This window comes from Corvus moneduloides, chromosome 3 (genome assembly GCF_009650955.1).
Source record: "Corvus moneduloides isolate bCorMon1 chromosome 3, bCorMon1.pri, whole genome shotgun sequence".
Taxonomy (NCBI): domain Eukaryota; kingdom Metazoa; phylum Chordata; class Aves; order Passeriformes; family Corvidae; genus Corvus; species Corvus moneduloides.
Genome location: NC_045478.1, coordinates 1,862,653 through 1,879,564, shown reverse-complemented (window position 1 = coordinate 1,879,564; position 16,912 = coordinate 1,862,653). Strand labels below are relative to the sequence as shown.

Here is a 16,912-nt window from a genome sequence, read left to right as displayed (position 1 = left end):
GAGGAGGCCACAGAGCTGCTCCGAGGGCTGGAGCCCCCAGGCTGGGAGAGCTGGGGGTGCTCACCTGGAGAAAAGAAGGATCCAGGGAGACCTCAGAGCCCCTTCCAGGGCCTAAAGGGGCTCCAGGAGAGCTGGAGGGGGACTTGGGACAAGGCATGGAGGGACAGGACACAGGGAATGGCTTCCCAGTGCCAGAGGGCAGGGATGGATGGGATATTGGGAAGGAATTCCTGGCTGAGAGGGTGGGGAGGGGCTGGGCTGGAACTCCCAGAGGAGCTGTGGCTGCCCCTGGATCCCTGGGAGTGTCCAAGGCCAGGCTGGACGAGGCTTGGAACAACCTGGGACAGTGGAAGGTGCCTCAAACCCATAAAAGCCACCTGAACTTCCTCTAAACTCACCAGTGCCTCCGAAATCAAAGAAGGAAACTGCAGCCATGCCAGCGAGACAAGTATTTCTGACAACTGCTCCTCGGTGCCGAAGTTACTCCAGATTTATTCCTCGTCTTCTCACTCTGGGGTGATTTCCCCTCTGGATCCATCTACCCTGTAACTGGAATGACCATCCCACACCACAAAAAGCAGGGGAAAGCCAATTTCCAAGCAGCAGCAAAACAAAAAGCACATCCCAGCCAAGCCAGCCCGCTTTTAAGCAGCCAAACATTATTTACATCACTGCCTGTTTTTTACACAAAGCCCTCACAAAGATGGGAAGGACCCATCTCTGGGGCTTTTGAGCAAAAAAACCCAAATATCTGTGACCTTGTGGTGGGTGAGGGAGTGGTAAAACAAATATTCCCCAGATGCTCCAGCAGCACAACATTCCCTGGCACCTGAATTTGCACTTGCAGAGCGACAACTGGCTGCGCAGTACTTTGTATTCAACTCTTCCAAATAAACCCGCGTGCGTTCCACCTTTGCTGATAATTCCTCCTTAAGGCTGCACCAGCTGCTGCAGAACGAGGCACGCTGCAGAGCCATCTGCCTCCCTGACCCCGAAAACATCCCCCTGTGAATACATCTTGATTAAGACGTGCAGCATTTACTTTCAACTGTATCTTTATGTAAAAGTAATGTTTTTCCTCCCCCCCGCCCCGCCCTCCATGTTTGTACTAAGCCATTAAGGCTAAACTTCCCCTTCCTATTTCCACTCGAATCGTCGTTCAGAATTAATCTTTGATCCAGGCAAATACGAACGTGGTGGCAGAGTTCATCCCCAGCATGCAAGCGCTGGCTTATCAATTTCACAAAACCCCCAACCCTTTCATTCTCTTCGTTTTTCCTCTCACTGCCGTAGTCAGCATTCTAAAAATGCTCACGTGGCACCTTGCTCTCATTAACAAACATCCAAGACTGAAAATCAATAATTCTTAAATTATTCTCTGGCGAAGATGTGTTAGGCAGAGAAAAAATTCAGGGTTTCTCATGCCTGTGATTTTGCTTTAATATTTGGGCACTGGTGATCCCCAGGCAGGAGTTTGAACCCTCGTGTGCTTTGTGTTCATTTTGGAAGGAAAATCTCTTCTTAGTGCTCGTTCTTTCAGTTAAGCTCAGCCCTCAGGTGCCTTTCTCTGGTTTCTTGGAGTGCAGGGGTGGGAAGGAACAACTCAGAGACTGCTCCACGTGATGTGGAACAATTAAGGAAGGATCCATCCCACCTGGAAATGCCACGGGCAGGGACAGCTCCCACCAAGGGTGCTCCAAGCCCTGTCCAGCCTGGCCTTGGACACTCCCAGGGATCCAGGGGCAGCCACAAATCCTCTGGGAATTCTATCCCAGCCCCTTCCCACCCTCACGGGGAGGAATTCCTTCCCAGTATCCCACCCAACTCTGCCCCCTGGCAGCGGGAAGCCATTCCCTGTGTCCTGCCAACTTTGCGAGTCACCACATCCCCCAAACACAAACCACTGCACACAGCAGCAGCCGAAAATTCCATCTTCTCTGCACCTATTCTTGGATGTCGTTTTGTCTGGATTAACTGCTTCCCAAGATTCCCAGCCTCCTTCCCTTTCTTCCTTAGGCCTCCACCAACCTCAGCGCAGGTCCATGAAACGCGGAGCTCTGCGTTTCATCTGAGTGCAGATTATCACCTCCCGCGGCTGCTCTTCCTGTCCAAACCATCGAAATCAGGCACTATCCACGGAACTTGCAACATTCCCTCAGATTATCTCGGATCTTCCTGCGAAAAGGATCCAATGCATGGCTCCAGCACGAGCCCAGCCAAGGCTGAACTGCTCCCTCAGAAACCTCATTTTACAGAATTGTCGGATCACGCTCATTTCTGTACGAAAGCTGCTCGGGGATGTAGCAGCCCTGGCTCTTCCCAGATTGTTCTTTCCCACTAAGGATTTCACCTTTGCATAACACTGGTGCCCTTTGCAGATCAAGCCTGAACCAGAGGCTGCTGCTGCATTTCGAACAGACAAGCCCCAGGTATTCCTCGAGCAGGAATTCCCAAGGACACGATGAGGAATTCCTTGGCCCTGCCCGCATGCCGCGGAATCATCTCTGCGAGCCCAGCTTTGCTTTAACAATGAAACAAATTTAAAAGCTTTACGTGGCTGTATCTAAGGTAAAAATTCCAGCTGGGGATAAGAGAATATAAAATTAATGAAAGAGAAGGCTTTAATCAGCTGGAGCACCGCTCGCTTCCCTGTGATCCTGCCCGGCTCCATTGTTCTGCAGGGATCATAATCGCACACACTAACGAGAAAATTAATCCTTGCTGCAAATTAGTGCCTAAGATCAGGCTGCTTACACAACAGCAGCCTGATTAAAACCCCCTTCTCCATTAGCTTTATGTGCCTGTGCTTCCAGGAGGTTGGGAGGCAGAACTGAGGAATACAGAAAGCCAAGGAGAAGTGTGAAATTTGGGATATAAAGCACAGGGAAGGCAGGAGAAAAGGAATAAAGGTGGAATTAAGGGGGTAAGAAGTTAAGGATTTTCCACTCCACATTCTGCCCATCCTTGGTGATTATTAGCAAAGAAACACCACTAAATGAGCCACTTAATACCTGACCTACCTCTGCTGGAAAAATCCCTCTGATCCCAGATGTTGGCACTGGGCTGGGAATAAATACAGCTATGCCTTCTGTTGGCGCCATTTTAAGCACACTCTGGTTCTCCCCCACTTCAAAAAGAAGATGAAAAAAATGAACTAAGACTCCAAAGGTGACAAAAACAGGGCTGGCAAGGACATGCAGACCTTGCAGCGTGTGAGGTCCGTGGAATTGTCCTCTGTGAGCACCAAAACAGGCAAGAAACAGCTAAATTTGAAACAGGGTATGAAAAATCAGATGCCCTCACATCTGTGGTTGGCTATTCTGTGGCGAATTAACTGGCTCTGCTTCTAAATATTCCAAAAATCCATGATTGGGGTGTCTGTTTGTATCAGTGCCCTGATTCCCTGGTGACCCCTGGGATGCTGATGGAGCAGGAGCACACGAGGGGACATCACTCCTCTGCCCTTCCAACTTCCTCCCTCACACTGCAAACCCCAGAACAACTGCAGGACAACACAATTTCTCCACTTCCCCCTTTTCCATGTCCTGGCCAACCCAGCTGCATGCCTCAGTCCCTACTGCTTCTCTTTTTGGGTCAGGAAAATGGGAATGGAGTGCAAAGGAAGAGCATGTTGTCTCCTTGGCCATATGGTGACTGCGTCGTCTCCTTTTTAGGGTTTTGACCTCCAGTATAATCCCAAAAGACAACTCAGAGGGACCCATTCAGCCCTCAGCCATGTCTGGCTCCTGTCCTTTAAAGCCTCTTTGATCCCCACCATCATTTGTGGGGTCCCATAAAAATCAGGGTGAAGAGAAAGAAGCGCTGGGAGCTTATTTAATTCCAAAAGCCTGGCAATCATCAAATTAAACTGCTTCTCCTCAGCAGTGACAAAAGCTGTCAGTGAGTGGCCACGGGCTCCAACAGGCCCCAAACTTCCACGTTTTCTGATCAAAATGTTTGCCTACAAAACCTGAATTAAGGCAGATAAACCCCCACCGCTGGCTATGCTCACACGTCAGCAAATCCTTCAAGGCCGGAGGAATATTAAGTGGAAAAGGGACAGAAGATAATTCTTTGGAGCAATAATAATCCAAAGAGATGGGTAAACAAGGTCAGGTCCCCAAGGGGGGAGAGGGGTAATTTGACTTCTCCATCAGCCCAGGATTTATGGATTTATGTAACACGCGGAGCCGGGGGAGCAGCGCCATCCCGACGCCGCAGCAGCATCCTCGGGAATGTCTGGGAGGGAAGTTCTACCAGCACTGCTGAAACCAGCGATTCCTGATGGGTATTGCCAAAAAGCAGCCTGCCAGCAGGTCATAGAAAACCTCACCAACGCCTCACAGCACGCTGGATGTGACAGCTCCGCAGGGACCCTCCGGAGTCGGGATGCGAGAAGCCCTGGACAGCTCCCGGCTCTGCTCCGGCCTGGACAGCTCATCCCGGCCACAGGAGCTGGGAAGTTCCTGCCCTGGACACCGGCAGCTCGTGGCTCCGTGCTCTGTCAGCGCTGGGGTGCCAGCACCCCTTTATTGCTGCTTTTACAACAGCAGAGGCAAAATAATTCTCATTTCAGTCCCTGCCAGAGCCAGCTTGGATCGGTGCTCGTCCTCTGCCAAAAGGACCAAGATCCTTCAGGGATATTTGGGAATAAAATAACGCTCCTGGAGGCAGCACCCTTCCCCCCTTCAGTGTTCCCAGATTAAAGCAGCCTCGTGGCTGCAGCACAGCACAAAGCTGAAGGAATTATCTCTCCCAGGAGTAAATCAAGGACTGGGAGCTGATTCCAGCAGGGACCTCGATGGAATATTCTATTTGCCTTTGTTTAATCAAGGCTGAAAGAAGGGAGACTTGGATGGGATGCTGAGGAAAAGTAACTCCCTGTGAAGGTGGTGAGGCCTTGGAAGAGAATTCCCAGAGAAGCTGTGGCTGCCCCTGGATCCCTGGAAGTGTCCAAGACCAGGCTGGATGGGGCTTGGAGCAACCTGGGATAGTGGAAGGTGTCCAGGTTGGAACTGGATGAGTTTTAAGGTCCCTTCCCACCCAAACCATTCTGGGATTCCCCGATTTTATTGATTCTCTAACCTGATGATGTGACTTTCTTACAATTACGAAGGAATTACACCAGCCTTAAGTCTCAAAAAGGCAACTTAACTGATTTTTCCAAGCTTTCAAGAAATAATAAATAAGTTTTTAAGCAACCAGCAGTATGGGAAGAGAAGTACGTTGAATTTATTGATGGCAAGACAACAGCTACAATAATTCTCATTTTTGCTTCACCTCCACTCCTTGTTGTATTGTGCCCTTCCAGCACAAATAAGATGAACTCTTCTTGGGTTTTTTTTTTAATCAGGAGCTGCTGTGAAAAAGTGGAAAACTGTGAGAATGACAAGGCCTTCCCTGCAGCACACCAAATGAATCACCCCGATTCTGCTGCTACATTATTTTACGTTCACAGCAGCCAGGGAGGGGGCTTGGAGACCAGAGACGTTCCCAGAAAATACCACAATGCAACATTCAACAGACTTCGATCAGCCCAGCATTTGAGTGCTCCATAATAGAGCCACTAAATAATGCCTAAAAGCTAAACAATAAAAACTTCCCTCTCCCTAAGCGTATATTAAAGTGCAATCTGAGTTAATGCAAGGAATGGGAATATATTGATGAAAAGCTGTGGATTTTCAGTCTTTTTTTTTTTTTTTTGCTGCTGCTCAAAACCCTGCAGTGGGAGAATTTGAAGCTTGATAAAGCCTTTTCACCCTTCCTCAGAAGCAGCCCATAATCCATCCCCAGGCTGAAACTGCCGCCTTAAATGCTGATTTTATTGGCAAAAGGGAGTGTTAAACACACCCACGCCACCAACGCGCCCCGTGCTAAGCCTAAGAATGGCTTCGGTGTGAATTGCAGCGTTTCACGCCAGGTAATTCCTGCTTTTAACTCGCGTTTCGCACCTCAAAGGGCAGAGGAGCAGCGCTCACCCCCTCCCCAGTTCCCCCCTCGGAGGCAGAAAGCTGCTTCACAAAAATTGGGATAATTGCACCCGTTGTTCTGGTCCATGGAATTACTGCTCCGCTTCCAGCGGCGGCCAGAAACGGGTCTGGAGTAGAAATTATGTTTCTGACAGTTCTCTGAAAGCACGGGTTTGACGTGCAGCAGAAAGTCTGGAAAATGGGCACAGCGCTGGCCACGATCAGTGAAAAGTGGGGTTTTAACCATAAATGGTGCCCACGGCCCGGGTGAAGTGCCACCGACCAGGACAAGGCTGGAAAACAAAAGGGACAGGGGAAGGGAATTCAAATTATCCCAGGAACGAAGCAGCAAAAAAATGCAGGAGGGAAGGCCAAGACTTGGAGAAGGACACTGCAGGGAGAGAGCTGGAACGCTTCCACCTGGAGAGGAGAAGCCTCGGGGATAAAAAGGAGGCTTCCAAGATCTCCAGGGGGTTTAACTGCAGCACAACCCAAAAGGGGATTGAAGGAAACCAGCTGGAAACTGGTGTAAAATAGGCTGGAGAATGAATGAATAAATAAAGTCATTAAATCCCAGGATGGTCTGGGTGGGAAGGGATCCTAAAGCTCATCCCAGGGTGGGAAGGGATCCTGAAGCTCATCCCATTCCAACCCTGACATCTCCCACTGTCCCAGGTTGCTCCAGCCTGGCTTTGGACACTGCCAGGGATCCAGGGGCAGCCCCAGCTTCTCTGGGAATTCTGTGCCAGGGCCTCAGAACTTGCCAGAACCAATTCTATAACAAAATTCACTCCTTTTGCTCCGTGTTCAGGGTAACGGGAATCTCCAGAGCCATCCAAAGGAGCCATTGCAATCCAAGTCCAGAGTTCCTTCAAACAGCAAATTGAAGGGCAAGAAGCTCAATTTTAAAGAAATCCACCACATCCAATTCCAAACTCTTCCATGGAAAGGCCACACAAAGCCAAGGCTTTGTATCACTTAACAAGAACAATGAAATTCAGTTTCAGTACTGTCAGGAAGAGCATTCCAAGAAGGAAACACAGGATTATTCTTTCATTTCTCAGTCTACAGCACCACAGATTTACCCACAAAGGGTTCCCAAACACTTTAAAAAATACAAATAAACCAAATCTGCACAAATCCCTCACGGAATTTTGAACAGGTCGAGAGCAAGACTTGATTAATATTCTGCATTTCCACTCATTTTAGTCATATCTCAGAACTCCAAGTAAGGAAACTCCTTGGGTGAGATGGAAAATACACTGAAAAATTATTGTATAAACCAGACTTCAGATATTTAAACTAACAAGCACATCCAGAGTATTTCCCACTCAGTGATATCCAACTAGGCAGGATCTACAGTCATGGAATAGTTCAACTATTTAGAATATGGCATTTGGGGTTATATTTGAATTATTCATTACCTTGGTTTGTTGGTGGTTTTTTTTGGTTGGATTCTCTTGTCAATTACTGGTGAACTAAAGACCAAACATTTTTATATCTATTCATACTATATATATTTTTTATACGTATGTATATTTTAAAAATATTTATACTTATTTATGGAAAAAAAATCGTTTTACCTCCATTGCCAGAGCTGCTGTTTGCTGGTCATAGTGGTTCAGGAGGTTGGGCATGAAGGTGGTGTTGTAAGGCAGATCCTGGCACATCCTCAGGATGATGGGCTCGCAGGAGAACAGGCTGTGCCCTCCCGCGGGGGCCACCCAGACATCCAAAATCCACAGGGAACACAGCATCCAGCCAAAAGCCATCCTTCCACACCGGGAATGGGGCCAGGGGCGCAGCCCAGGCAGGAAGATCTTCCAGCTCCTCGTGGATCCGCAGTTTTCACTTTGATATTTCCAGGCCTTGCTTGAGGTTCCTCCCAGCTGGAAGAGCTTTTGTATTCAACATCCTCAGCTCAGTCCAGGAGATGGTATTTGAGAAATCTTCCCTTTTTTTTTTTTCCCTCTCAGCCTTCTGTGGCATGAATGAAGTATTAAAATTTCAACCACATTCCCACACCACGGACCCCATGGTGACACAGCAGCGCTCCAGAGGCTTCCTTCTTTTCCTGGATAACCTGGAACACAAAACAGACAGAACTCACTAAAACCCCTTTTAACCCATGAAAGTATTTTACCTCTCAATTCCTAAGGATTGCTGCTGGCAGACAAACTGCTTCAACTTCTCCTGCAAGGTCCTTCTGCAAGTTTTAATCCTGTTTTCTTTTGAATTCCTGGAGGAAATGAATGGAAGAATTTGATGGAAGAACTAAATGGAAGAAAAGCAGAGAGACTCCACCCAAAAATGGTGAAAACAAGGGGATCACGTTGATTATGACAGAATATTTTTAGAAAACCCCACACTTTCAACTTGGCCACACTGAAACCAGGCTGTTTGTGACTCAGCAGCTCCACGCACAGCGATAGCATCTCGTTCTCTGCACGGCCTCGGAACTCCTGAGGAATAATTATAAAACAAAAACAAAACCAGTCACCAGCACCAACCCCGCAAGTCCCAGCTCGCCACTGGCCTGCCCAAGGAGGTTTGGCTACCTGGGCTCAAATGTGGCATTTTAATCTGCTTTTCTTGTTGCTGTCCCAAACCCATTTTAATTGCACTCCTCCATCCTCCCCGCCAGAAACCACCCCAGCAGCTGAGAATCAGCCAGAAGATGTTCTCTGACCACCCCTTTTCTCCTCACACTCCCAGAGAGGGGAATTTTAGGGTTGCTCTGCCAGTTCCACTCTCCCCGTGGAGCCAATTTAAACAGGAATCACTCCCTGGGGCTGGATCTGGGTTTTCTCAGCAGAACGGGGACTCAGCAGATTGGGCTCGTCCATGGGAGAAGCTCTGAAATTGGAGGTGGGAAAAGTTCACAGAGCCCTCAGAGCACAAAGAAGCCTCTTTTTAATAACAATTTCGTCTTACAAAGGTAAAATTTCCAAAATCCAGTCTCTAACCAGCTGCTTTCAAGTGAATTAATGTTTAAAAAGTAACAAGAAATTTAGAAAACTCCAAATATTCCATCAGTATCCCCAAAAGCAAGCAACCACAAACCTGCACACATTCCCAATCTTGAGAGAACAGAGTTTTTCCTTTCTCCCCAATGCAAACACAGCGAGAGATAGGAAGGATTTAATTACCAGACGTGTGCTGTGATGCACATTTTTATTTACACAGGCCCATCTTACAGCCAGAAAAATGAAGGTTTTAAACCCTTGGTGCAGTTTGTGGGTTGGACGGGATAATCTGGAGAGGTTCCTTCCAACCCAAACAATTCTGGGCTTCTCTGCAGCATCACGAGAGGGGAAAGGGTTTGGCTGGAGCTTTTTGAAGACAGGCTGGTTAAAAACAAACATGCAAAGAGGAAGAAAAGACCAAGCTGCTAAAGATAAGCATGTTAAATTCAGCTCATTTGACAACTCGCTTTCACAGGCTGCTTCTCGCTCTCACAGAGACTGGTGGGGAAGCCGTGGCTGAGGCAGCACTGAAATAGGGAAAAAACAGAAATAGGAAAAGCTCCAAACCCAGGAAAAACAAAAAGATGAGCAAAAAAAAAAAAAAAAGGCAGAAAAGAGAACTCCCTCCACACCTGAAGTGGTAGAACCAACACAGCTCAAATCTCAGCTGGTGCTCTGAAGTAAATGCTGCTGTGAAGAGTCAACACACTGAGCTTGAACAGATCCAGAGCAGCCACAGTGTTTGACACATGTCCCACATGACCACACCGGATTCAAGGCCAATTTCAAGTTGATACGAGCTTGAAAAGTTGTGTCCTTCTGACTTTAGAAATGTAATTTCTCAGACTGACTTTTGGACCATTTGGCAGCTCTGGGAAGAAACGAAAGAGCTGAACTGTCCCACCTGCCAGGCAGCACCGGCCAGCCCTGGAGCCTTTCTGCGCATTCCCAGCTCCTGACCAGGACACCACAAGTTACAGACAGATAAAACCAACTCCTGCTTAGCTCTGTACAGCTCCCTGGCAGAAAGATTGGAAATAAATGGTCCCTTCCAACCCAAACCAGTCTGTGATCCCATGTCGGACAAGGTGCTTAATCCCATTGGAATCCATTCCTTTGGGTTTAACATTTTAATAACAGAAAATTCAAATTCCTCAGATCCCGAAAAGAAACCCCCAACCTTTGGAGTGTTTTGTCATTTCCAGAACTCTGGATTCACAATTTTTTTTTTGTTTGCTTGTTTGTTTCTCCTAAACCAGCTCCAGAGGATTTTGTTCCCCAGTTTGAGTGAGGTCACCTTGCAGTGTGGATGAGCAAGGGATTTTTTTTTGCTCGCTGTAACTGAGGTGTAATTGCAGTGATCCGTAGAAAACCCTTCACAAAAAAGGTCCAGAAGCAACCTAAGATGAACTGTGCTCACACTAGTTAAAGTCAGCACCACAGAAATCGGACAAATCCAGGCCAGGATGTGGAGTCTTGGGAAAAACTCCAAGAATGCTCCCTAGAAATCATATTAATGACACACAGAGCAGCAGGATCCAAACACATCCACCCATCCTCTGCCTTCCCCCACAACCTCAAGCTGAAGAAAACATGCAAAAACAAAGACCCAAGAAGCCACAAAATTTAAAAAAAACAACAACTTTTAACTATGCAAAAAGCAGTAAAAATTTCACCGTGTCCTTTCAGGACTTGCCCATTTTACGTTCAAGATATTAATTACCGGACCAAAAATAAAATTAAGAATGTATTTACAAGAGACAGGAAAGCCCATCAAAATATACAGCCTGGCCCATCCCAGCGCCCCTCCATGGGAAAAGTAAAACAATTCCAGGTGAAAGGAAGCAAAAAGAGAAGGATTCCATTGCGAAAGGAGCCCCAAGTTTTGCAAACGAGCCTATGGATGAGCTATTAATTGGTGCAGACAGATGGGTGCTGTAATAAGCAATCCTCAGTGTCAGGAGAGCTCCTTACCACAGATCCAGTTTGTACACTCTTTGTTAGGCCTCTGCATACGAGATTTTGTGGTTATTTTTATATGTATATAAAAACAAAACACTTTCGATGACACCAGGGATAAAAGAGGAGGGGAGGCCTCCCCTTCCACCACAAGCACTGCAAATAAAACGCAGGCAGAAGGAGCAGTTTGTTAGTGTGGTTATGGATTTTACATTATTTATCAGCAGAAGAAGCCCATCCAACTCTTGCTGGAAAGGATTAATTAAGACATGCACAGGCAATTATTATAAAGCAGTGAAAATCACGAGGAGAACGGGTTGATTCCCACAAGGAATTTTTTTTTCAAAGAATAAATTTCAAAGTTCCTAAGGGAGCAATGAGGAAGAAAAAAAAAAAAAACCAAAAACAACTCATCGGACTTTAGAAAGAAAGGACGGAGGGGGATTAATTCACACTTATCTGTCCCAGAGAAATGAGGAGATAAAACAACACACCAGACTCCTCCTGTAGGAGAGGAAAATGTCACCTCGGCCATTCCCCACCCGATCCTGACCCTGGAGAAAGGAGAGGAGCTCATTCACTGCGTTTCCCCAGCCCATTCCCACCCACACGAAGGCACAAAAGGAGAATACATTAATCTCCCAACTCCATTTTAATTACTCAGCGGGAAAGAAACTCCAGCGCTGCGCTCCCTTGTTCCACTTCTGCTCCGTCTTGAGGGACAGCCACACCGTAATCCCCCACATCCTCTGTTTCAATTAGGAGCACAGAGGGAGGATGGAAAGGCAGAAACAATCCTGGCGAGATTTTCCATGATTATCACGGAATCGTGGAATGGTTTGGGTCGGAGGGGACTTGGAGCACATCTAATTCCAAGCCCCCCGCCATGGGCAGGGATGCCCACTCATCAGACATGGAGGGACAGGTCTGGCAGCTCTCTCCGTGAGCTCGTATTCCACGGGAAGGGGCTGGGGGGCGGGGGGGGGGGAAATCCTCCGGTTCCCCGGAATGGGAAGCAGGCAGGGGCTGCCGGCTGAACCAGCATCCCTTTCGGATCCTCGCCGCGTTGGAGAAGCAGAAGGAACAAGTGCACAGGCGGGACCAGCATCCTCTCGGATCGCTGCCGCACGGCCGAAGCGCAGGGAGCAGATCCACGCCCGGCACAGCCGCACCGCATTCCCGGAGGGATTCGGGGAGCGCAGGGACAGCGCCGGCACCCCCGGATCCCTCTGCGAACGGAGGGTGAGGCACCAGCATCCCTTCCCCGGGGCCGCCGCACTACGGCACGGCGAGCCCGGGGCCAGCATCCCCGGCCCCGCGGGGAGGGACGGGGCGCGGATCCGGCGCCTTCCCGACGCTCAGCACCGGCATCCCCCGTCCTCCGCCCGCCCAGCCGCAGCAGCAGCAGCAGCAGCAGCAGCATCCCCCGTGCCCGGGCTGCGCCCCGCCGCTCCCCCGCCCGCAGGGCGCTGCGTGGCCGCCCCGCTGCACGGCCGCCGAGCCCCGGCACCGCCTGTCCCCGCGGCGGGCAGGACGAGCCCCGGAGGGCAGCGCCGTGTCCCCGCCGTGTCCCCGCCGTGCCCCCGTTACCTGCGCGGCTCCCGCCGCCCTCACGGTCCCGCGCGCTCCCCTCGGGTGGCGGCGGCGGCGGCGGCAGCGCCCGGACACGCCCCCCCCGCGTGGCCACGCCCCCGCCGCGCGCCGCCGCGCCCCGCCCACTCCCCGCCGCCCAGCCAATCAGAAGGCGCCGGGCTGGTTGCTAGGTAGATCGGAACCCCCGGCCGCTGTCGCCCCGCTGGGGGGCTCCGATTGGCTGGCGCCCCCCGGGGTTGCCATGGAGACGGGATGCGGACGGGCGGGAGGAGGAGGCGGGAGCTGATTGGCTGGCACCGCCTCCCCCCGGCGTTGCCACGGCGACGGGATGCGGACGGGGGGAGGAGGAAGAGGAGGAGGCGGCGTCCGCAGGCGGGAGGAGGAAGGTGAGGGGACACGGGGGCACACGGGGGGACACGGGACCCTGGGAGAGCGCGGGGAGGGGGTGTCGCTGCGGTGGGGCACGGGGGGACGCGTCCCATGGGACACTGGGGGCGCAGAGCGTCGTCACAGGGCGGCAACTGCGGGGCGGCACGGCGGGGAGGGGATGCAAACGCCTCGGGACACAGCGGGGAGGTGGCACAAACTCCGCAGGGAATGCGGAGCGGATAAGGGGTTCGGGATGCAGGGAGGAAGGTGGAAAATGCCGGTGTCGGTGGGAGGGCTGCACAACGGCGCTGCACCGGTGCTCCCAATGTTTACATCCTCACCGAGCAGGATGGATCCCTATGGATTGCGACGCCCAGGTGCGCCAGAGGCCGATGGCACCTGGGCTGTCCCAGCTCTGGAGTGCCAGCAGGGCCAGGGCAGTGCCCATTCCCTGTGCTGGCTCTGCTGGGGCACCTCCAGTCCTGGGGACACTTCTGGGACAAGAACATTGAGCGTGTCCAGGGAAGGGAACAGAGCTGGGGAAGGGTTTGCAGCACCAGGAGCGGCTGAGGGAGCTGGGAAAGGGGCTCAGCCTGGAGAAAAGGAGGCTCCAGAGGGAATTTTCCTCTCTGGAATTCCCAGACAGGAGGGGGCAGCCAGGCGGGATCGGGATTTCTCCCAGGGAACAAGGGACAGGATGAGAGGGAACGGCCCCAAGCTGTGCCGGGGGAGGCTCAGGTTGGATATTCGGGTGGTCAGGCACTGGAAAAGGCTGCCCAGGGAAGTGGCGGAATCCCCATCCCTGGAACTGTTCAAAAACCACGAGGAGGTGGCACTCGGGGGCCTGGATTAGTGCTGGGCTAATGTTTGGACTGGGAAAACACGCTGGAATCCATGGACAAGTGCGAGCCTTGCTGGGTTATTGATTTCAGCCCCAGGTCCTTCTCCCTCCATCCTCTGCCCCGCCTGTACCCGTGCTCGGTGCTGCTGCTTGAAGCCTTTCTTCCATCACTGTTTATCTTGATATAATAATTTATGATCAAAATTACTCTCCTGCCTTAGCTTGAGGTTGATTTCAGTTAAGTTCCGAAAATTCTGAATGTATTGCCATCTGAACTCCTCTACTGCACCGTTGTTGCCACAGGGGTTGATGGGATTAGGGAAATACATCCTTAAGCACCAAAAAAGATTTATTTCTGTAGAGATGTGGTCAAAAATCATAAACAAAGTGGTCAGAAATCATTCACGAAGTGGTTCTGCTTCTGCAGGAGTTGTTTTGAGTACGGTTAAGCAGAGATTAGCCCAGGTAAAGGAAATCATTCCAGTGCCCCTGGTTAGTGGGATAAGATCATTATGGATTGTCGAGCTTCCTTCAGCGGAATCGTTTATTTGTTAAACCATTTCAAAATTCCAACTTGTACTGGAATGAGTGCAAGCATTTCCAGTGGTTTCCAAGTGAAATTTTCCTGCTGCCTCCTGCCCTGTGAAACTTTGTGTCTCCTGCACATCCAAATCCCTTGGATCCTCCCATCCCAACTGCGACCCGTTCCTAGGGACTCTGCCTGTAGCAACCAAGGCAATTTTGCTCCTTTTAACCCTGTATAAACTCACAAAACTTGGGGTTTTTTCCCAAATCTCTCTTGCACTGATATTTACCACGCCTCCCACCCTCTCCTACGTTTCCATTTTCATTTTTTTAGAATGACAATGGATAATTTTTTTGCCATCATGTGTCAAGAGCTTTTCCTCTTTGGGCACTGAACCAGCATTTTCCTGATGCCCATTAAAGGCTGGATCCTCATTAACCTCCCCTGCTCTCTCTCGCTGCTGGAATGTTTTGGGATCACCTGAGCCTGAGGAATCTCATCCCGGGAAATGGGACTGACGAGCTGCAGCAATCTCTGGAATGTTATTTTGGGCAGCCAGTCCGAAGATAACAACTCCTGCGGAGGAGAAGCGGGGCCTTGGCTGAGCAGCTCGTCAGTGCCAGCTCCGCGCAGCATTCCAGCTGCTTTTCCATTCCAGCCACCTCAGTGTCACCTCAGGGGTTCGCTGTGCTCAGGGTCAGCGCAGAGATTCAGAGCATCACGCTCTGGTTCTGTCATGGAGGGGTTTGGGTGGGAAGGGACCCTCAAACCCACCCAGTGCCACCCCCTGCCACGGGCAGGGGCACCTCCCACTATCCCAGGGTGCTCCAGCCCCATCCAGCCTGGCCCCTCTGCTCTGGAGCCAGGCTGGGAGAGCTGGGGGTGTTCACCTGGAGAAGAGAAGGCTCCAGGAATATCTCAGAGCCCCTTCCAGTGCCTAAAGGGGCTCCAGGAGAGCTGGAGAGGGACTTGGGACAAGGGCTGGAGGGACAGGACACAGGGAATGGCTTCCCACTGCCAGAGGGCAGGGATGGATGGGATATTGGGAAGGAATTCCTGGCTGTGAGGGTGGGGAGGCCCTGGCCCAGGGTGCCCAGAGAAGCTGTGGCTGCCCCTGGATCCCTGGAAGTGTCCAAGGCCAGGCTGGAAAGGGTTTGGAGCAGCCTGGGATGGTGGAAGGTGTCCCTGCCCATGGCAGGGGGTGGGATGAGATGATTTTTAAGGTCCCTTCCCACCCAAACCATTCCACGAACGAACTCCTAAGCACTGAGCTCGTGCAGCCTTTGAGGAGTGTCAGCAAATACCCAAATATCAAATCCAATCCCGGCAGTTTTAGGGCTTGTGCAGTTTTATGGCATGTGACTCCTCCATGTGATCATCAGTCCAACCCCCAGCCCTGCCCAGGACATCCCAACAATCCCACCCTGGGCATCCCTGGGGGCATTGTCCAAACACTCCTGGAGCTCTGGCAGCCTTGGGAATGTCACCATTCCCTGGGGAGCTGCTCCAGTGCCCAAACACCCTCTGGGGGAAGAACCTTTTCCTAAAATCCACCCTAACCCCCCTTTGACACATCTCCAGCCTTTCCCTCGGGTCCTACAGCCGGAGAGAGAAGAGACCAACGCCTGCCCCTCCACTTCTCCTCATGAGGAAATTATGGACAGACTTTTTCCAGATCCTGAGCCCCAGTTTTGGCACAGAAGGCTCACGGGGAGGTCCAGAAGTTTGACTCTCCCTGGTAACACCCCAATCCTCGGAGGTGCTTTGGGAATGTGGCTGCTCCAGCCCCAAAACCCACATCTGTGAGGGAAACTGGGACGGGAACCCAGGGCTGGGAGGTGGCAGCCGATGGGGTTTGTGACTAATGGACAAGGTTGTCCCTGAAAAACAGGACACGGGTGCCTGGACCTGTTTTTTTGGCAGCAGAGCTGTTTCTCTACCCGGCGTTTCTGGGCATTGAAGGGAAACAAAACAAAAACGAGGCAGGGAACGATCCCAAATCCACCCAAATCCACCTACTCGGTTGCACAAGAAGGTTTTGACGTTGTCCAGCTGCAGAATGTGAGGATGTGAGACCTTGGCGAGTCCTGCAGCTTTCAGTGGGCAGATAATACGGTATTTAAGGATCTTTAGCCAACTAAAAAAAGGAGGAAAGAACTCAGATCCTTGTAATGAATTTATTTCCTGAGCACGGAGAGGAAAATGCAACAGACTTTTCATTGGGGTTTTTTTTTCTTTATATTTCTTTGACTCCATAATAACTTAGGAAAGGAAGGAAGGAAAAATTAAGCAGAAAAGTGATGTGCCCAGACAGATCCTGCAGTGAGTTTTGAAGATTAATCCACTGAAATAGAGAGGAATTTTGTCTGGGTGAGGAATAGGGGTCTGAGAGTAGCTACAAAAGTCCTTTTTCTGGGTGGGTTTTGACGTGTTTGGGTTCAGAACAGGCTGGTAACACAATATGGGAGTTAATTCATGGATTTGTCTTTCTTTTGTCCCAAAAATCCCATTATCCATCCTGGCACCGTGAAGCTTTAAAGCCATCTGAGGGATTTACAGAAATAATTACATGCAGGGAAAGGAGATATTTTTTAATGTGGTAAAGAAATTATTTGGTTTTCAGGCTGCCGCAGCTTAAGGCTCCAGTCTGGAAATTGGATAGCTGAGGTGAGGAATGGCATTATCCTGC

General features: G+C 50.5%; 2 protein-coding genes across 5 annotated transcripts in view; one reads left to right on the top strand and one right to left on the bottom strand.

Moving 5' to 3' along the window:
• The window catches only part of FZD3 (frizzled class receptor 3), a 48,164-nt gene extending 35,597 nt beyond the window's left edge, over positions 1–12,567 (bottom strand). Inside the window, exons 1-2 of one of the 2 annotated variants that reach the window (XM_032103563.1) lie at positions 12,485–12,567; positions 7,553–8,052 (exon numbers count right to left, since the gene is read on the bottom strand). In XM_032103563.1, coding sequence (XP_031959454.1) covers positions 7,553–7,741 — 189 coding nt within the window. In that variant the 5' untranslated portion in view covers positions 7,742–8,052; positions 12,485–12,567. Of the gene's footprint in view, positions 1–398; positions 641–7,552; positions 8,053–12,484 lie in introns of those variants that run through there. The other variant, XM_032103564.1, reaches the window with a different exon arrangement.
• Positions 12,568–12,653: 86 nt separating this feature from the next.
• Positions 12,654–16,912, top strand: part of FBXO16 (F-box protein 16) — a 34,419-nt gene continuing 30,160 nt past the window's right edge. Inside the window, exon 1 of one of the 3 annotated variants that reach the window (XM_032103571.1) lies at positions 12,654–12,873. The gene's annotated coding sequence lies outside the window, so the exon portion shown is untranslated. The remainder of the gene's footprint in view (positions 12,874–16,912) is intronic. The other 2 variants (XM_032103570.1, XM_032103569.1) reach the window with 2 other exon arrangements.